At 39.3% G+C, this 21,006-nt stretch overlaps 1 protein-coding gene across 7 annotated transcripts in view; it reads right to left on the minus strand.

Annotated features, from left to right (window-relative positions):
• The window catches only part of LOC124872566 (A-kinase anchor protein 2), a 108,887-nt gene that overhangs the window by 33,157 nt on the left and 54,724 nt on the right, over positions 1 to 21,006 (minus strand). For 5 of the 7 annotated variants that reach the window (XM_047372722.1, XM_047372720.1, XM_047372721.1 and 2 more), the window contains exons 5-9: positions 18,068 to 18,182; positions 17,568 to 17,589; positions 15,509 to 15,634; positions 13,172 to 14,008; positions 1,818 to 1,897 (exon numbers count right to left, since the gene is read on the minus strand). In XM_047372722.1, the coding sequence (XP_047228678.1) occupies positions 1,818 to 1,897; positions 13,172 to 14,008; positions 15,509 to 15,634; positions 17,568 to 17,589; positions 18,068 to 18,182 (1,180 nt within the window). Of the gene's footprint in view, positions 1 to 1,817; positions 1,898 to 13,171; positions 14,009 to 15,508; positions 15,635 to 15,764; positions 16,196 to 17,567; positions 17,590 to 18,067; positions 18,183 to 21,006 lie in introns of those variants that run through there. The other 2 variants (XM_047372726.1, XM_047372724.1) reach the window with 2 other exon arrangements.

A 21,006-nucleotide genomic window follows, 5' to 3' on the forward strand; every position in this document is an offset into this window, starting at 1 on the left:
ACCACTGTCCCGCTTTCATTCATTCATTTATTCAGCGCTAAACAATCTGACTGCAGCCCAGCTAGCTCCCCCCGCACCCTGTCCTGCTTGCTTGCCCTCCTCTCTACCCTCTCCTCTCCGGGGAAATGCGCTTGGGTTGCTTTTTCGAGAACCAAATTAAATAAATCATCCCTCAAGGCTAGTTATATGTTGCTTTCAAGTAGACCTCCGTATTCAGTAGTTATCCAATCTTCCTTAATTTTTTTTTTTCCAAGTTTTTCTGTAAGCGTTTTTCACCTTTTTTTTTCCATTTTTAAAATATGTTTTTATAAGACAAATTATCCCCTCCTCCAGCTAGATAAAACTCGTTTAGAGACACAAAAGTTACATGATCCTTCGAAAAAAGACAACTTATACATTTTAATAATTATCTACTAAAGCAATTCTGTTATTTTTAAAGAATCCCAATTTTATTTCTATTTTTAGGTTTAAAGTAAAGAAAAACATAAACCTTTTGCAAAAAAACGACTAATACATTTTCATCTATGGGATGTTGTGATTAACCTGATTATCTTTCTCCAAGATCACAATTATGTGCTACTTTGTGTTGGCCTATCATCAAATACCAATTAAATTATTTTACAAAAGTACAGTAATGTGTCTAGAAATGCTTTATCTGTCAGAAAAATGAATACAAAACAGAACAAACTGCAATTCAAACATCTTTAAAAAAAATTGAAAATAGTATTTATACAACATTTGACATTTTTAAATTAGAACAATTAAAGACTGTACAACAATTCCCACTGGAATTGTTTAAGGCAGCACATTTCAAAAAGGTTTTAACATGGAAATAAAACCTAATTTTACATCTCTTCTTTTAGCTATAGTCTACTTTGTTTATTCCTTTTCTTATTTCCTACTGTGCCAACTGTTTTGTGAAGGGGAAAAGTCAGGTCTGCTGGCTGGTTTGTTTTGTTCCAGGTCTCATTACAACAAAGTGAAGCTGCAGTGACATGTACAGTATGTGGTTTCTCATTGTCTTCCTGAAACAAAGTTTCACCGTGTAAAAAATGCTGTTGGGATTGTTGCATGTTGTTCCAAAGCCTGCAGCTTATGGCATGATGTCAAGATGGAACTCCCAGCTTCTCAAAGAATAGTGGGTCACATTATCATTATTTATTTTATTTAATAATTTTCAATATTTAATCTTTAATAAAGTAGCAGCAAGTTAGATGATTTTTGTCTTCCCATACATGTGTCTAACTTTTAGTACGTGGATGTATAAACTGTCTTGATCAATACAGTCTTTTAACACAAAATAAGAACACACAGTTCATTCATGCACAACTGCAAATGGATTTTATCAGAAGGAGCTTATATGTGCAACAGTGAAATATATTAAAAAGGTAAAAAGAGGGATATTTTCCTGTTAGGAGCCTGAATGTTCTGTACCCAGTCAGCTCTCAGCAGGAGAGGCAGAGAGCCCATCATCTCACACATTTTTTCTAGCTGAAAAGAACTTGCAGTCCTGTCATTGTCGCAGCACTGTGGTTGTCCTGTCTTTTACATGGTTGCTAAACACTTATCTGGAAAAAAACTTTATGAAAACCAAGTAAGTCTGACCCACATTAACAGGAAGTAGGGATACTAGATAACAGGAACTGATGCTTGGAAACCTATGTCTTAACAAACATTTGTTTTTTTTTCTGTCTTTGTAGTTTGTGTTTTACCAAGTCTTGGACAAAATCTTCAACAAATGATGAAAAATAATTTTTCATGCCTCAGTTAAACCATTAAAACAGTTTAATCCGAATTTATTAACATGCATTACTCACCATGGCAGTTTGCTGATATATTCCTGGAAAAGGACCTTCAAAGCCATTTGCTGTCATAATGGAAACCTCTTGGCTGGAGTCTGCAATTACATTGAAATTTGAGTTATTTGTAGTTTTGTTATAGTTTTGTTTGATATTTATTGACACGTCTGAGAATCATAGACCCTTTTGACTGTGTTGCAGTCCTTCTAATTTAATCTGAACCCCAACTTGAACGTCAACCACTTACCGAAAATGTTTGTTGCATTGAAATTTATTTGTTTGTAATTTCTTTAACCAGCACCTTGCAAAGGCAGTCATACGTCTTGACCTTTTCACATTTTATTACGTTATAACCACAGAAATTAACCAACAGACCGTCAGAAAGTTGAGCAAAATTGGGAAATAGAAAAAAAAAAATACTACACGGTTTATGGATGTAAAAAAAGGAATCAGCAATTTTTACCAATAAAAATCTGAAAAGTGTGGTGTGCATTTGTATTCTGCAACCTTAGGTCAATAGTTTGTAGAAACACCCTTTGCAGCAACTGCATCATTTAGTTGTTTGAAGCATGTTTCTATGAGTAAAATATTTCCATTTTAAATTAAAAATTTAAAAAGTGTGGTGTGCATTTGCATTCACCTTCATTTACTAAGACTATATACATTTATATGCGACCAGTTGCTTCAGAAAGTCTAGTGAATAGAGTTCTCCTATGGTTAATTTGAGCCCAGAATGAAACATGCAGAAAAGCTGTGGAGGACAGCTAACACTACATATCACCCTAAACACACCATTCCCACGATGAAACATCGTAGCAGCTTCATGATGCAAGACAGTGAAGGAAGGTAAATACAGGGCATCCTGGAAGAAATGCTGTTAGAAGCTGCCAAAAGCTACTAGAGTCCAAAACGTTGGTACACTTTCCAGCAGGACAACAAACCTAAACGTAGTCAGATCTAAAATAAAAAGGTTTAGATCAAAGCATATTTGTATGTTTGAATGGCCTGGGGTAAAATCTACTTGGAATCTGTGGCAAAACCTGAAAATTGCTGCTCACAGACACTTCTCTATCCAACCTGACTGAGCTTTTCTGCGCAGAAAAATGGGTAAAACGTTCAGTCTAAGGTGTGAAAAGCTGGTAAAGACATACCTCAAAAGACTTGCAGCTGACATGGTAGTGAAAGGTGGCTATATAGAGTATTAACTTAGGGGCTGAAAAACAATCCATACCAACCATGTATAATTTTCCTTCTACTTCACAGTTATGCACTACTATGTGCTGGTCTTTCACAGAAATATCCTAATAAAATAAATCAAAGTGTGTGGTTGTAAAGTGATAAAATGTGAAAAGGTCCAAGGGTTGTTAATACTTTTGCAAAGCACTGTAGGCTCCAAACAGTAAGAAGTACCAAAAGAAGTGACATCAGTAATCCATGCATCAAATTGCTAAACTAAAATCCCTATAATGTAACAATGGTTTGGATAGTCCAAAAGCTTGAAAGCAGCTACAACCACAAACTGCATAAGATTTGTTCTATATTTACATAGTCTTTTAAAAGGTAACAACATAGTAATCTTCACTATTTGTGTCTGTACCTTAACTTCATCTGATGTCTTTAAAACATTTGTTTAAATACAACACTAACGTTGTATTCCTGGGTAACTATAAACTTCCATGTTACTGTAACTCCTGACACACGTGTTATTGTTCTGCCCAATAATTATCTGCAGTCATTGTTTCTGTTTTGGACACCAGACCGAATATAAGTCAATTAGTGTTCCTAATTGCAAGATGCACTCCCATCCTGTGTGCTGACAGATACAGAAAGAAAAATATATCCGTGTGTAGTCGAAATATGGCTTACAGATGCTAACAATTACAGCATTACTAATGCAATCATTTATTAAATTGCACTATAAAACTCTGTCCCGTTAGTGTTGGTGGCACAGGTCTTCTGAGATTTGGTTATATGCCCAAGAAACTTATTAAAGAAATCATGTCAGGAAAGGTTCTCTTGCTGCAGCACACATTTGTTTAAAGTTTGTTGAAGAACTGAACTAGCCACACAGGACAGCCTGTTCCAGACATTATTTACAATGCCTTCCATATTTATTCTGAAAATGTGTGAAAAGCCTTCAAATAAATCCAAATTTTATTTCAGCAATACAGTAAAAAAATACAACTTTGATGCGTGTACATCTATTTTATTTGGCGTGGCGCTGGCGCGGCGGTAGAGCGTAGGACCTATGTAGAGAGGCTTCGGCCCTGGACGTAGCTTTCCCTTGGTTTGAGTACCGGCCAGGACGACCCTCCATTCAGCCCATTTCCTGTCTGCCTACTTTCAAAAAATGACAATAATAAAGGCCACTAGTGCTGCAAAATAAAATCTCAAAAAATAAACACCAACCTCTTTACAAATTTGTTTTTTGTTTTTTAAAGAAAACTACTAGTGCCACAATCACAGGCCCGGCCACCAAGCATTTCTTATAAAAATCTTTCGCTAAATAGTTTTTGTATAGTTGATGTGGTTAAGAGTGTTAGTATGCTTTTTATTACTAATTCACAACTTCTAGTTTCCTTTGGTGGAAACATGTGAGTGACACGAATGCAACTCTTTAAAATGGGAAAGATGGGAGAACATACAGTACATACAGGTAGATGTGTGTTCTTCCTAAATAAAGAAATGGCATTTTGGGTTCACCATGTCTCCATATGAGCATTTTATTTGAAGGCTTTTAAACACATGTTTACCAGATAGGCCAATAGTTGCAGAAGGTGCTGCATCTTGAACCACCTCAGGTAATGTTTCTTAGCTTCATTTATTTGTAGAAACATATAATAAGCATTCTAATTTGCTGTACCATTATTTCTTTACATACCAATGAATAGAGGTCATGGTCATTCATTGATGCTTCATTTAATTTTATTTATATTATATATTTTTAACTACCAAGCTTACAATAACATGTGTACCTCACAGCTGTAAATAACAACTGGTGGATTCAACTCCCGTAAATGAATCTTTCTTATTTTGCTTGTTTCTAACTAATTTTCTAAATTTGTTTTATGGCTGCATGTTGGTTTTCCATCCTTTCATTCTGCATTTCCAGTCCTACTCTTTTACTTACTTCCTAAACATACTGTAGAGGGCTTTGTTCTAACATGGAAACATATTTTTAAAGATTGATTCATGTTCACATTAAAATAAGGACAGCACCATTAAATGGTTAAGTACAATTAAAATGCTTTGTTCATATTATGCACATAAAAAATGATTAAAGATGAGCACTTGTATGTTTTTATTTAACCTTTTATGCAAGATTTTAATTCTGTTGAATTATTTGTAATGTTAACCATTTCGTTCTGAGAATCTAACTTCTTTCACCACCAGCCTCACCAGTTTAATATTTTCTGCTGGATGTAGACATGCATATTATGTGTTCCCACACTATTTTTCAGCAATACTAAAGTAGTTTTTCATGAGCGGTGATGAACTATACTCAAAGAGAGGACATCAAAGTTTCTGCTACGTCCTGTGCTATCAGTGTCCTGTCTCAAGAGCAAGAATATGGTACACAGGTACACACAAATTCAAATACATAAAAACACAACCCCGTTAACATTTGGTGAAAATTGTCCCGCACAATTTCTGTAGCCATTAACAATAATTCTCACTGAATATTAGACCATTCTTTTGGCAGAATTGGAAGAGGTTGTTTAAATTGGTTGATGTGAGGACTATGGGAAACTTAATGTTAGCATGCTTTATCCATTTAAATGCAGGTTTGTTGTGTGTTTGGAATGACTGTATTATTGGAACAGTTCTGTGTAACCTTTAACCATCTGATCCAAACTGTCATTAAATGAATTAAAATTGGTTAGAAATCACCAAGGCTCAAGCCTGTTGTGAAATGGAAATGCCCAAAACAATCAGCATCACTGTCCACATAGAAGAAAGGTAAACTTTGTCACTGACTGATAACACGTCCACAAAGAAAGAAGGCCCTGCTCTTAGCGCGACTGGAATTTGCAATGGCCCACGTGGAGAATTTTATGGTCAGATGGGCCAACGGTTGACCTGTTTTGGCTACAATGACTAAATGTTTGGAGGCTTTAAAGTAAAATGTCATCAGGTGTCAAGCATGGTGGTGGCAGCATCATACTGTGGGTTGAATTTGCTGCAAGTTGTACTCGTACTCGTACTCGTTGTCTTCCGCTTATCCGGGACCGGGTCGCGGGGGCAGCAGACTCAGCAGAGACGCCCAGACGTCCCTCTCCCCAGACGCCTCCTCCAGCTCCTCTTGGTGGAGCCCAAGGCGTTCCCAGGCCAGCCGAGAGACATAGTCCCTCCAGCGTGTCCTGGGCCGTCCCCTGGGCCTCCTCCCGGTGGGACGTGCCTGGAACACCTCCCGAGGAAGGTGTCCAGGAGGCATCCGGTATAGATGCCCGAGCCACCTCAACTGGCTCCTCTCAATGTGGAGGAGTAGCGGCTCTACTCCGAGCCCCTCCCGGATGGCCGAGCTCCTCACCCTATCTCTAAGGGAATGCCCGGCCACCCTACGGAGGAAGCTCATTTCAGCCGCTTGTATCCGGGATCTCGTTCTTTCGGTCATGACCCAAAGTTCATGGCCATAGGTGAGGGTAGGAACGTAGACCGACCGGTAAATCGAGAGCTTTGCTTTTCGGCTCAGCTCTCTCTTCACCACAACGGACCGGCACAGCGCCCCCATTACTGCGGCAGCCGCAACGATCTGTCTGTCGATCTCCCGCTCCATTTTTCCCTCACTCGTGAACAAGACCCCGAGATACTTAAACTCCTCCACTTGAGACAGGAACTCCCCTCCAACCTGAAGAGGACAAGCCACCCTTTTCCGGTCGAGTACCATGGCCTCGGACGTGGAGGAGCTGATCTTCATCCCAGCCGCTTCACACTTGGCTGCGAACCGCCACAGCGCATGCTGTAGGTCTTGGCTAGAGAGGCCCAGCAGGACCACGTCTTCTGCAAAAAGAAGAGACAAAATCCACTGGTCCCCAAACCAGACCCCCTCCGGCCCTTGGCTGCACCTAGAAATCCTGTCCATAAAAGTTATGAACAGGACCGGTGACAAAGGGCAGCCCTGCCGGAGTCCAACATGCACCGGGAACAGGTCCGACTTAGTGCCGGCAATGCAGACCAAACTCCTGCTCCACTCGTACAGGGACCGGATGGGCCCCTGATTCCATACTCCTGGAACACCCCCCACAGGGCATCACGAGGGACACAGTCGAATGCCTTCTCCAGGTCCACAAAACACATGTGAACCGGTTGGGCAAACTCCCATGAACCCTCGAGCAGCCTGTAGAGGGTGAAGAGCTGGTCCAGTGTTCCACGGCTGGGACGAAAACCACACTGCTCCTCCTGAAGCCGAGGTTCGACTATCGGCCGGACTCTCCTCTGTTGTACATTTACCTAAAATCAACACTTAGATGGTTGAAACTTGGGCACAGCTGGGCATGTCAACAGAACAAATATTGAAAACAAACATTAAAGGACCTGAAACCTGTTTAAATTTTACCAGTCCATGTCAGAAAAGAAACACATTTAAACAAATTCCAATGGTTCTGCAAGAAAAAGAGGTGAAACATCAGACCACAGTTATGCTGGAATCCTGACTATGAAAAGATTGTGGTGGAGGTGGACTTAGCCAAGGGACAATTCACCAAATATAAGTGGAGGTAGATATTTGAGCTTGTCTTAATGATTTTGAACATATGCAAATTCTAGATAGACGTAGTACAATATCAAATCAACAAGATTGAATGTTTTTGTGTATTTAATTAAAGTATTTTTTATTTTTTTTTACATTGTTATATTAATCTATCAGCGTGAAGAAATGCATGCTGTCCAAATGTTCTGAACATCATACTAAAAAATTATGTTGGCAAAATTTGAAACCTAACAGAATTTGTGTGCTTTGTTAGTGGCAGTGGATATTATGATAGCTGGATGCAGTAAGGACAGCTTGTGATCTCTTGTCAGCAGCCAGTGAAAAGAGTGAACGTTAGAGACAGATGGAAAGAACAAGCAGGAGACAGCAGGGGGGTTCACTGAAGAAACTCAGCTTTATTGACAGAAGATAGAGAGAGCGAAGAGGAGAGGATGTAACAGAGTGAGAGGGAAGTACAGAGAGAGGTGTGAACAATAGAAAATGGCTCCTTTTTTTTTGTTTCAACTGTCCAAACAACCGTGAGGGCAGGCAGACAGGAAAACAGAGACCCCTACAGATTTTAAGGAGTACTGCAGGCTTGGCAGTGGGGCTGGTAAACTGAGTATCCAATGTGTTTGTGTTTATGCTTGCGTTACATTCAACAAACAGAAATAGTCTTCATACGTTCCCAAAGTGTGAAAATGTTTTCTAATAAAGGCTTTTTGTCCACCTACTCACTGGGAAAAAAGAAAGAAAAAAAAACTATTTCCAGCATGCACACTTCTGAATACCTTACTTTTATCCAACCCAGGTGAGTAAAGAAGGACAATCTTTTTCAATGTCCTCAGCCTTGAGAGCCATACAGTCGGCTTGGTGTGAATTAAATATCTCATATCAAAAGCATCTGGGGACCACAGTTGCAACCAAAGGAAAAAGAGCTATGTGAGGTTAATGATCACACACAGCAAAGCAGTGGGTTAAGTGAAAATATAAAAATCTTCATTGTTCGCTCAAACAGTGACCAAAAGGCATCACAGAATGTTTCTACCGTAATCATTAGAATTATCCTATGTATCTATAAACATGTGGTAAATAAAAGTACCATTAAATAAAATATTGAGGGTATTTACATTATTTGACAATATATGACACCAGATTCTAGCATAACTGCTGAACAACCAATCAAATAGCCTGTTGGATTCACTGACATTTGCTGTAGCCGGTCAGATTAAAGTATATTTATGTTTGAAAGGTAAAAAGCAATTCCATATTCAGAGCTCAGTTTATAATTGTGGACAGAGTCACCTAAAAAAACATATTTTTAATACCACTTAATGATGGAATTATGCTCTTTGCTGCAAAGTATCATTTGTTGTGTCCACTATAGTTAGTACGCAAAGCAGTAAGGGAAGTTTGGTTCTTGAGGTGAATATCAGGGTCTGTAAAGCAGTGCAACATTTCACTGTGGAGAAGGTATTGATGATCTCTTTAAGTTAAGTTGATTATGTTCAAGTTGCAAGTCTGAAAATCAGAGGGCAGATGGACATCTTGCATGTATGTCGCTCTGGTCGAGGCTCTCCATCCGTGCCCTCTATGTAAATGTTCAGATTTGATCTGTCTACATATTATGGCTTCAACGCTTGTCTCAATCCAAGTTTGTCTGAATGCCAAAAAAACCCAAAAAAAACATTGAAAATGCTGTTCTCTTTCTCACAATAAAATAAAGCTTCCATGAACTTCAGCCTGTATTGGAAATGATCCCTGTTGAGTTTGAGTAGTGTACTGTTAATATTTTGGATTTCAAACAACAGATGATCAATTATGATCCAGATTTCTTTAAAAAGAAATAACCAAGTTGTGCAAGTTGTCTCCCCTTGACTGGAGATGGAGACAAGCAATACAAAACTCTTTTAGGAGGCAACTAACAGATTACTTCTTTATTCTTGTCCGTTTTCAGTGCGCATCCTAAAGGTAGCGTGTGTCAACTTTAGGATGTGTCTGGAAGCTTCCTAATGGCTCAAAATTAAAGGACTATTTCACTCTATTAACCTGTCTGGGCTGCATTTGAACTTGATAAAAATCTAAGTATCTAGACTGATCAAACCTGGGTTAGTTTATTTTACACCTTTTTTAAACAGTCTTTGATTTGCAGAACTATTACACTATTTATGAAAATACACAAATAAATGGAAATTCATAGTTTTCCCAAAAATATTCCTGAAATCTTATCAATTAAACACAACTGACTCAATTCTGAGGGGTTTGAATTTTGATTTTCTTGTGGATTTGTGTTTTGACAATTTCTTTGCTATTTATTTTGTTCTTTAGGTCTTGGTTTTTTAAGTTTATTTCTTATTTTGCTCATTTTGTTAGGTATTCTCCTTATTAGTCATTATTTTGTGTTTTTATGGTCTTTATACATCTGGAGTTATTTTTCAGTTAAATTTCTGCTGGATATTTCCCTGAATGTGTTCCTGCTCATCTGTGTTAATCAGTCTCCTTCCTTCAGTTGTTCTGCATTTCCTCTGCCACAGCTACTACACATTTGATCTGATCAGCCCCTCTGGTTCATTGGTCATTTCCCTACCCTGCCTCTGTATTTGAACTCACTGGTGTTCATTGCTCACTGCTGGATCCTTCCGTTACCTGCCTTTCCGCTACCCGTTGACTCCATGCTCTGCCATTCTATGCCCCAGTCCTGTTCCCATGCTTCCTGTTTGATCTCAATGAGCAAGACCATGTTTTCAAGTTTTCTTTATTCTTCTTATTAAAACCTTCTGTTTACTTCAATTCTGCTCTGTGTTGGATTCCTTCCAACCAAAAAAACATGATAGAAGAAATGGCCAAAGAAAAGAAAATCTGAATCCAGTCACCTCAGAATCCTGACACCGACATTGCATGTCGTCTCATCTCGTCAAACTGCTTATTCCTAATAGTGGTCAGCTGCTAGAGCTTTTAAAAGCACTAACTGTCCGACTTGCACCAAGAACAGGCTCAACTGCTGGTTGAATCATATATGTCCGAGATGAATCAACCTGGCCCATAGGTCAAAGGGTTGTTGAGGCTCTTTAATGGTTTTTAGCAATACCCCAGGTTGGTAATGTCCCTGCTTTAGAGTCTGCTTTATAAGGGTTTATGCATTGAACATTTGATGATTCTTTTTTTTTTTCATTTGGATAAATTATGTTCTGCCCTGTACTAAATCTAAAACAAGGAAATTAAGCCCATTTAAATCCCGTTATCTGGAACTGTGGAACCTCTCTTCACGTCTTTCTTATTGTTCCCTCTCAGTCAAAGCTTCATTGACTCTGATATACAGTATATATATAAAATCTATTTCTGTAACTGCAAACTGAAATTCCAAACTCCTTCCATGGATTCTTGATCATTTTTAGCATCTTTCCAAACAAAGGATTTTCTCACTATAGAAAGAGTTGGCAGTGCTTTCAGTATCTTAATATTTGTAAAAAGTGTAATATTTCTTTAGTTTTCCGCATCGATTCAGTGATGTTATGGACAGAAAATATTCATTAAAAGCATATAATTTTTTTCTAAAAGCTCACTGGAGCACACGTTTCAAATTTTTATAAAAAATGTAATGCTAGTTAAATTTAAAACTGTTTTGTGTTAGTAATTGTAAAATTTTTTGTTTCCAACCATGTAAATATGCTTTCCCATGCTGCAGAGTGTATTTGTTTTCAGCTGCCTGTGCTTTGAATAATTAGACAAACTGGAAAAAGTTGGCTCTTTTGATCCTACTGGCTGCCAAATGGTGATCCGGACCTTCCTATTGGCTGCTGAGGTAGGAAGAACAAGAATGAGAGGAAATTACCTCAGCAGTGGAACTGTTGGAGTTAATGGTGGAAGCAGCAGAGGGAGAAGAGTGAGAAATAAATCTTCCAGAGGAAACACTTCGGAGATTCAAAACAAAACAACTCGTGGTTGAAAAAGAAAAGCAAAGAAATAAAAGTCTAATAGAAATATGTATTTATATCTATATTTTGTTAGAACTATCAGTATTGTAGAATGAACAGGCACGTAAAGAAACCAAGGCAACAAATACCCAACCTTCCAGCTTCTCGAGAGAGACTCTGTACAAGGAAAGGTGTGGGTTTGTTCAGTTTGTACATCTGTCTATGTGATTGTTTTGTGTTGCAGTGTGTTAAACAGGGGGCAGAGGGTTAACAGAGGAGAATGTGGTCAAACAGAAAGAGTAAATGAGAAACAACTGAGGCTCTGTTTGAACAGTTAAGCTGCATCACCAGAGGTGATGATCTGATTGGTTGATGTGTGACTGATTGTCTGTAAAGCTCTGTTTACAGAATGCTAAAACTGTTTCGCAAACAGCCTTTTGTTTTTCTTTATCTTCATCCAGTTTGAGTTTTCCATAATTATACAGTTTTATTTGCAAAAGTATTCATACCTCTTAAACTTTTCCACCTTTTGTCACCTCAAAATCACAAATCTCACTGTTATTTTACTGTGATTTTATCTGCTAGACCCCAATTAGTGCATAATTGTAAATTAGAAGTCAAATGATACATGGTTTTCAACTTTTTATTCCAACGAAAATTCTTAAGAGTGTGGCATGCATTTGAATTCACCTCCCCTTGCTGCAATTATAGCTGCGGGTCTTTGGGGAGTAAATCTCTACCATCTCTGCTCATCTAGAGACTGAAATCATGGTCCATTCTTTTCAAAATACTTCAAGCTCAGCCTGCATGGAGAGTGTCTGTAAACATCAATTTTAGTCTTGCCACAAGTTCTCAATTGGACATAGGTCTGGACTTTGACTGGACCGTTCTAACACATGAATATAGTTTATCCTGCTGGAAGGTGAACCTCCACCCCAGTGTCAAGTGTTTGTAGCCTTTAGCAAGTTTTCTTCTGGGATTGCTCTTTACTGAGCTCCACCCATCTTTGCATAGATATTGACCAGCTTCCCTGTCCCTCTTGAAGACAGTCATCCCAGCATTATGATGTTGCCACCACATTATTTCACCATGGGGATGGTATGTTCCAAGTGATGTACAGTGTCAGGTTTCTGCCACACATACATGTGGATGTCAATGAGAATGTTCAAGTTTGGTCTTATCTAACTAGATCACCTTCTTTCACTTGTTTGCTGTGCCCCCTTAATTGCATCTTGGAAACAGCAAACAGAATTACTCCTGATTTTCTTTAAACCTCTTTCACCTGTACTGTTTTCTAATTCTGAAAATCATTGGCCATTTTCTTTTCACTTATCCATTCTGTTGCTTTGTTGTTGTATCACATGGCATACCAATAAAATACATACAACATGTGAAAAAGTTCAAGAGGTATGAATATTCTTACAATATTTTGTAGCAGCACAACAACAGCTTATTTTATGCATTTGTGTGTTAATCTGAAGTCACGAAATACTGCATTGTCTAAAAAGACAGCAAATAGAGATGTTAACAGAGGAGGTAATAAGAGAGCAAAAGCTGAGTAAAAAGTCAAAAGTGAAACATGAAATGGAGTGTGTTTGTACACATTCGTGCCAGTCGTTCAGAGTCCAGAGGAGGAAGGAGGAAGCCAGTGCTTCTGTTAGTAATCATCCAAACACAGAGGAGAGGAAGGTAACAATAAAAGGTTGGAAGAGGGAGAAGACTCAGTCACATGAGGATGCAGCACTGGCACCGTTTCCTCTTGTCCGTACCTGTGGTGGGGGTGAGGCCGGGCGGCGGGGCTATGCTTGCTTCTGGGTTTGCAGGGGGCGAGGACGTGCTGTCTGGTTCACGCCCATCAGATGACAGTTCCGTGCTGACGGCCTCGGATGTGCCCGGCCGTCCCGACACGAGGTCGGCAGCGGTGCCGTCGATAATGGAGATGTCGGTGACTGTCTTCTCCCTCAGAGATTTCTCATCATCTTCATCGATGAGCACGACCTCAGCCTTGACGGCCCCATCAAAGCCAAGCAGCCTCCTGCTCTCACTTGTGTCCTCAACATCCTGGTAGCCAAGGAACACCATGGTGACTGGGTGCTCTGTGCTGCTCTGGGGTAGGGAGCTGAGCTCATTGCTGTGATGGGCTGATGAACCTGGTTGGGATGTAATGGGAGCAGAGGAAGGGGGCATCATGCCCAACCGGGTTTCCCTTTGGAGGGTGACCTGGGCTGGTGGGCTAGAAGGAATGGATGGTGGGGCACAGGAGGGCGGTGACAGATCATCAACATCTGCAGGAGAAACATAGGCTTGACGTGCAGCTGGGGTCACTGTCACCTGACCCCTCCTGCTGTCACCCCTTCCTCCTGCGTGTGAAGGCCTGGCAGCTCGCTGGACCAAATCATCAACCTGTGCAGAGCTCCAACCGTTCTCCATGGTGCTGGTGGAGACGCCCCCAGAGGAAGTGACCTCGTAGACCACCTTCCTGCCATCGTCGTAGACCTTGACCCCCCGTGAAGCTGCCGCCAACGGGCTGACGCGGTTAGCCGACAGGATTCGCTGTTCACCAGTTTGTGGGTCGTGCTGCACGTTGATCTCCATGGCGAACATAGCTGTTAGAACAGGAGGTGAAGGGTGGGGGGTAGTAGGGTTGTTGGGAAGAGAAGTGGGTTGGAAGAGAGAGTTAAGGAGTGGGTTGGGAGCAGTGAAAAGGGGGTGAGGACAAAAAGGTGAGGGAATGAAATGTGAGGACACTGAAACATTAAAAAAAAACAAGTGATAATTAAAATCATATCTGTTTTATGCTGTTAGTAAAACACAACATATCAATATATCCAGAATTCTAGGAAGTCAAATCAGTTTGTGACACCAAAATATCTTACTGCCAACATGCCTTAACTACATAGACAATGGTAAACTTGGCACGTCTTACAGTTCCTACAAAATAAACATGTCGTATTTATACTTTACTTTTTCATACTGATCAGAGTGTCTAAGAGTTTGATCAGTGACTCGTGACTTTCTGTCTCCCCCAGTGTATAAATACAATGCGACATACGAGGCCAACTCTCGAAGCCACTCTTCCAAATTGAAAAGACATGAGAACATGTTATTCAATTTAGGCAGATAAAAAAACATATACTCTCCTAAACTTTGTCAAATCAAGTAAGGGCAAGGGTTAAACAGTTTAAAACAAAGGTAACTGTGATAAACAAGGCTGGACAAAGACCGGAGTTTATGTTGGCACCATTAAGGAGATGATAAAGGAGTGTGTAAAAATCTCCAAAACTTGCTGTTAGAGTATTGGAGCAAAGAAGGGCATCTTTGGGTCACCAAATTTCCATACCAACAATGAGATGCTATCTATGTTACAGCTGGTTGTTTGGGAGGTGTGCCAAGACATAATGGACAAAGGCGGTTGTGCATAATATTAGAGTATACACGCTACACTGACGTAAAAAAAAAAAAATTTGCTGCGATAATTTTTATTCTACTGAATAAAAGTTCTCAAATAAAAGCTTAGATTGTTCTTATTTTTTCACTGTGAGATTATGCAACTGCAAAACAGCAAAATTTATTTAAAGGGATTTTGCAGATCTTAACCAGGGTGCCAACAAGCAACAAGCAGCTCCTATTTTCAATGCCGAAAATGCACTGCAGTTGAAGTTGAGCTTTTGTTTTTCAGTGCTCACTGCACAGTCAGCAGCCCTTTATATGATGAAATCGAGCATTCAAGATTAATAACCCACACTTTGATTAACTATGTCATTATTGCTTTTTATGGATGCAATATGCATTTCCAGAGTAAAAGTAGTTCAACTCAATTATTTAATTAAGTAAAGCTTTTTCTGGTGACAATACTAGTAAACATACATATTTGTTCATAAAAAGTAATTGAAAACATTATTCCATCCTAGATATTCTTTAACTTTAATTTATGTGGATATTTAGATATATTATCCTAAGTAACATTTCAAGAACTTCATATTTGACAAAACTATATGTCTGTTCCTCTTTTGAGGTCATAATCCCTGCTGGCTCAGACCCCAAACCTTTCTGTCCTCCCTTCCCACCCTCCCTCTCTCACCCTTTCTCTCCTCTCTTGTTCTTACCAGGTCTTGATGTGGTGTGCTCCCCAGAGGCCGGTCGTCCACTTCGGAGATAAGCGGCCAGGTCTAGGTGGTTGGGATCGGGATCTGAGTAGTCCGACATAGGGGTGGACATTCGGCCGGCAGCATCTAGTCAGCGGGAGCGCAGGAGGAGAAATGGCACATGGTCAGTGAGATGAGAGAGAATCACACTCAACTCTAATTCTGGGCTGTTGGAGATACGTAAACACTAGTATGCTCGGGACACACACATACACACCTCAGTGATGTGAAGCCACACCCGTGGTGAAAGTAACACATTCACACAGAGCCCAGCCTCCCTACAGGAAAACTAACCCCACCAGTACATGACCCTGACTGCCCCTTCCACACAAACACTATCCCACGCTCCCTCTCTGTTTCTGTGTTAGTGCCAACACTGGTACCCCTGAGGTACAGTGCTTATGCAGCAGAAGTAAGTACATGTCCATAGTTGTGTATTTATCTTTCCATATGTGTGTTTATGCGCGTGTGTGTCTCTAGGAACAATGCATTAGGGGCTTACGAGGCTTGTTGGTGAACAGAGGGGAGACAAAGGCAGCGGCTGCAGGCTGCAGAGTCATGGCCTTGTGTGTATGTGTGAGCTTCAATAGTCTCGCTGAGCTTCGCTGTGTGTGTGTGTTTGTTTTTGTCCCAGGGCATGTATATATTTGTGTGTGGCTGACGGTGTGTTTGACTGTGGGATTCAGGAGCTAGCTCTGGCTTCCATCCCTCCTGCCTCAGCGAGACTATTATTCACAAACCCATGCAGATGCACATTAACACAGTTCAGGGTCAAGTTATTGCACTTTCAGTGTGTGTGTGTGTGTGTGTATATACATTTCTTACATTTTCTCATTACCAGGGCCTTAAATAATTCATTTTCATTAATCCAGTACAATGTCTGTATACACAAGCAAACAAGGCCTTTATGATAGACCAACAACGTCAGCACAAGTAGATGATAAAAAATGCTGCAGTTGGCTTAGTCATTATAACCTCATCCAAGAGACACATGTTAAAAACCTAATAAAAACATTATCTTTACCTTGTTTTGCCTTTGTTAAATATCTTATGGGGCAAATAGATTAACATTTTTAAGAAAATATATTTTTTCAGGATATGAGTACAGTTTGCCCACCATACTCCCCCCACAGAGTGGGTTTTGAAATAAAAAGCTACTAGGTGGTACTCAGTTTGTCAAATTCTGATGCTCCATTCATCCAATATTAAGACCATATATACTCTCCAGGACCTCTGGGACCATTAGAAACTTGCTGGTGAGTGGGACATTTGGAAAACTTCAAAGGCACCTGCAGCTGCATCTCACCATCAGTTTCAGCCTTCCTGTGGAGGGGCAATCAGCTTAACCAGCAGCATAAGAGGATGCAGTTTAGTGGATTTTCTTTACAGAGTGCTGCAGATCTGCACAAAAGTTTCAACCCGGAGCAGCACTGTGTATTTATCTGCTTTTAGAAAGAATCATGTACATAAAATAAATAATTTTACTCACTCTTGGCATCTAATAGGCTGGGACTGTTATGTCCTAAGATGTTTTTTGTCACTCGTGGAAAAAATATTCTCTAAACATTATAGCAGCAGTTGCAATGCATGTATCATCTGTACCACCATCAGTGTTGTAAAGTTGTCACGTGGCCAGCATGGTCAGTCTTGCTTCAACATCTTTGAAGGCCAACACACATAGGTGTACAAAGACCTCATATTATGGATAAGCCACCACTGCTGCAATCAGGTTCCTCGACTCATCACTCAGGACCCAGATATGCCACCACAATCATACTAGGAGGTTTGTTCACACTCAAAATAGTCAGGAGACCATCACACATATTGGAGAGCAAACTGCATTCTTACTGCACCTTAGAAAACCCCTCCAAGAACCTGCAAAGATCATCCATGTTCTGGCTATTTTTTATTTCCATGATGCGGTTTTAGCTCGATGTGAAGATAAAGAGGCATCATGTGACCATTACAAGAGACCCTGGGCTCATACGTGGGAATCTTCACATATTTTCATTGGTCTTACCTTTATCCTGGGTCATCAGACTCTGCAGAGACACAAGAGAAAATCCACTTAGGGTATTGCAGTAGAGTGGTTTCATAGGATACGACTTTGTCTGCTTTAATCTTCAACTTTTCTGGTTTACCAATATGGCTGCTATCTCAGTGTTCATCATATTCTATATTGTGCTTTCATTGTTAAAGAGGCTGCTTCATTTTTTAGGTCAGCATTATTGTGAATTGTTTTTTCAAATAAACAAACAGAGCACAAAAAGATCAAATTTAAAAAAGAAGAATTTAGATTGAATTCTGTTTAGCTACATGGTTTTTCCTAAAAATCACATTGTCAGCAAAATACCAAAAACAGATTAAACACATTTAAATAAGCTATAGTATGTGGGGCAACTGACATTTATTTCAATGCAAGAGGACAGCGATAGCCAGATGATTTCAGTATTTTCAATAATTTGACTTAAAAGTTACAAATTACTCAATTTCTTGGCTTTACTGAATTTTTTAAAATACCTTCTGCAGGTCTTCTATGGAGCGTTCTGTCTCTTTCAGACGCTCGCGAAGAATTTGCTCTTTGGCAGAAATTTGAGACTCTTCATTCTCAAGTGCACCAATCTCAGACTCCAACCTGCAAGCAGATACACAAACCCCCCAAAAACTGTTAATGTCGGTACGGCTGAAAATTGGAGAGTGGTTTCATGTAAATTAGAGATAAATATGCGAACTGTAATGCAGGTATGCAAGATTAGCCCAGTATTGGTGTACCCTCTTTAGTGTATGCAGACAATTATGCACCATTTTAAAGATTTTAAAGCTTTAACTATAAAGAACGATAAAATCTGCTTATGCCTAAATTAAAAATGCATACAAAATGACAGTAAATAGTGAATAATTCTCTCTCAGCTGAGTACTGAGTTGCAGCTTTGCTGTTTTTGCTCCAAGAATAGTCAAATTCCTGGCATTTTTGTTTTCCCGAACCTTGACAGTTTTAATACATCTTCACAATTCCACAAACTACAACATAAACAAGGCTGTGTTAATGTATAAGCATGCACTCCATGGTAATATACTTTTAAGCGTTGGATGTAACAACAATACTAGGAAGCTCTCTGGGAGGAGGACCAGGGTTTGTTTCCTTGCTTCAGAATATGTCCCTTGGGGGAAATGAGGTATTTGTGAGGTCAGTGCGTGTTAAGAATGTGTGTATGTAAAAGGTATTAGGGTTCAAAACAATCCCACATTAACAGGCAGCTCTACAGTGTTTAAGTGGAGCTCACACATAATTTAGGGAACCTATGACCATGAATAAGTTGCAGTCCTTGAGGTTATGACTTTACTGTTTCGTTTGAGGGACATTTTTTCAATACACACCCCTAAACCTATTGACTTATTTTAATAAGCAGACCTTTGTGAAATCGGAATTTTGGTGGGGTTTTAGTATGTTATCTGCAAGCCATTAGGATTCTTAATGTGTCACTTTGCTCTGTTAGATTTGTGGATGTTAAAGTTACCCATAGACCAAGTACCCTTCTTCATTTGCGCTCGTGCACAAACAAACTCTTTGATATAAGAAAAATGCACATGGGAAAGCTACATACGTTATTATGGCAGCAGTAATGTTATCAAACTGTAGTGTAAATATAAAACCTTTAAATGCAAATCTGTTCTTCTTCCCATGGTCACACAGAATTATTTTGAAAGCTGAACCAAGTACAAAACCACCGTTATTTATCTATGCCTCTTTAAAGTATTGTTTGGAGAAGAACAATTGGTTTATTTTGGGGTGGGTCAGGGTAATCTGAAATGAGGCTTTTAATGGTCCGTGTACAAAAGTACTTTGAATTGTCCTTGCTTAAAGAAGGACTTTAACAAATATAGCACAGTGCAAGTCATAACTCTAAGGATTGTTATCAAAGTTTATTGTCTTTTCTTGTCTCACAATGATGTGAAAGATCAGACGATTTGTCATTTTTTTGCATTGATATGGATTTTTTTTGTGAGTTTGCAGGTGAATAGAAAACCTTACAAAAGTATCCATATTCCTTCAAACGTTTGTTTGTCACATTACAACCACAGACTTGAAAATATTTCATTGTGATTTTGTGGGATACCTCCAACACAAAGTGATGCATAATTATAAAGTGAAGGGAATAAATTGCTTTCAAATGGTTTTTCAAATAAAAACCTGAGGTGTAACATTTGTATCCAACCTCCAAACCCCAAAACAAACTGCAAAGTAGTGCATAACTGTGAAGAGGAAGGAAAGTCAGGTTGTGGTCAAAATGTAAAAATTGTGACTTGCCGTTGTATTCAGTGCTAAACTTCAAGCCAGATCAAAAATGGAATGGTTTAGATGAAGCAAAATTCATGTGTTTTAAATGGCCCAGCCAACGTCCAGATCTAAATCTAGTTGAGAATCCTCTAGAGGACTTTCCAGTCTGACAAAGAAGGGCACAAGATTCTCATTCTATAGGTTTGCACAGCAGGTAGAGACATGGACTTGCAGTTGTAATTCCACCAAAGTTCTACAAACTCAGGGGGTGTGACTACAAATGGGAAGATACTTTTTTTTTCTTTAAAAACCTTTGAAAACTATTTGTTCTTTTTATGCTCTACTTTGCGTTGGTCTAGCATATTAAAATTCAAAGAAAAATACATTAAAGTTTGTCGTTATAAAATGGCAAAATGTGAAAAACATCAAATGCTTTTGCAATACACTGTGGCTGAATGATTCCCAGGGTTTGTCCAAATTCTTCCTTGTGTGCTTCGATACTCAGATCTTGAGGATTTATTACAACTTAAATTGCCTAAATCCAAAGATTCATTTCCAATGTGCATGAAAGGATGCTCACCGTGAACTATTCTTCTGCCAAATAAATGATCCTCTTTGCATATTATGTGCACAGTTTCTTGCCAATCCTTGCTTTCGTGGAAGAGTAGAAGTAATAGCCTAGTCAAAAACACATTTTCTTTATTTAACCCCTTCACACTCAATGTCTGTGGCAACCAATGAGCTTATCGTAAAAACAAATACTGGAATATTAACTGTCAGCAGAAAGGAAGAGTAAAAAACTGAAACCAATAATATTAACCTTAATAACCTACCTGACTGTCAAATTAGAATAAATGTGTTTTATATGTTAGGATTAGGGTTTCAAGTTTGCAGGGACACATTGGAACTCGTGAGGCTTTTATTTGGCGCCATCTAGTGCCTAAAACAGTAAACAACAGATAACAAAGTCATATAAAAATATTCTTTTTTTAAGGCAACATTGCTTTCAGAGAAGTAATCCTGAAAGAAACCACAGTTATCTCTGCAACTGTGAAGAGCTGCACATCTGGTTTTACATGTGTTGGTATCCTCCCATCATTCAGAGTGAGACAGCAACACACCGAGACACCAAAGTTTGACCAAACTACAGTTTTTTCATTAAATTCTCTGTGACAACTGC

This window comes from Girardinichthys multiradiatus, chromosome 8, assembly GCF_021462225.1.
Source record: "Girardinichthys multiradiatus isolate DD_20200921_A chromosome 8, DD_fGirMul_XY1, whole genome shotgun sequence".
Lineage (NCBI taxonomy): Eukaryota > Metazoa > Chordata > Actinopteri > Cyprinodontiformes > Goodeidae > Girardinichthys > Girardinichthys multiradiatus.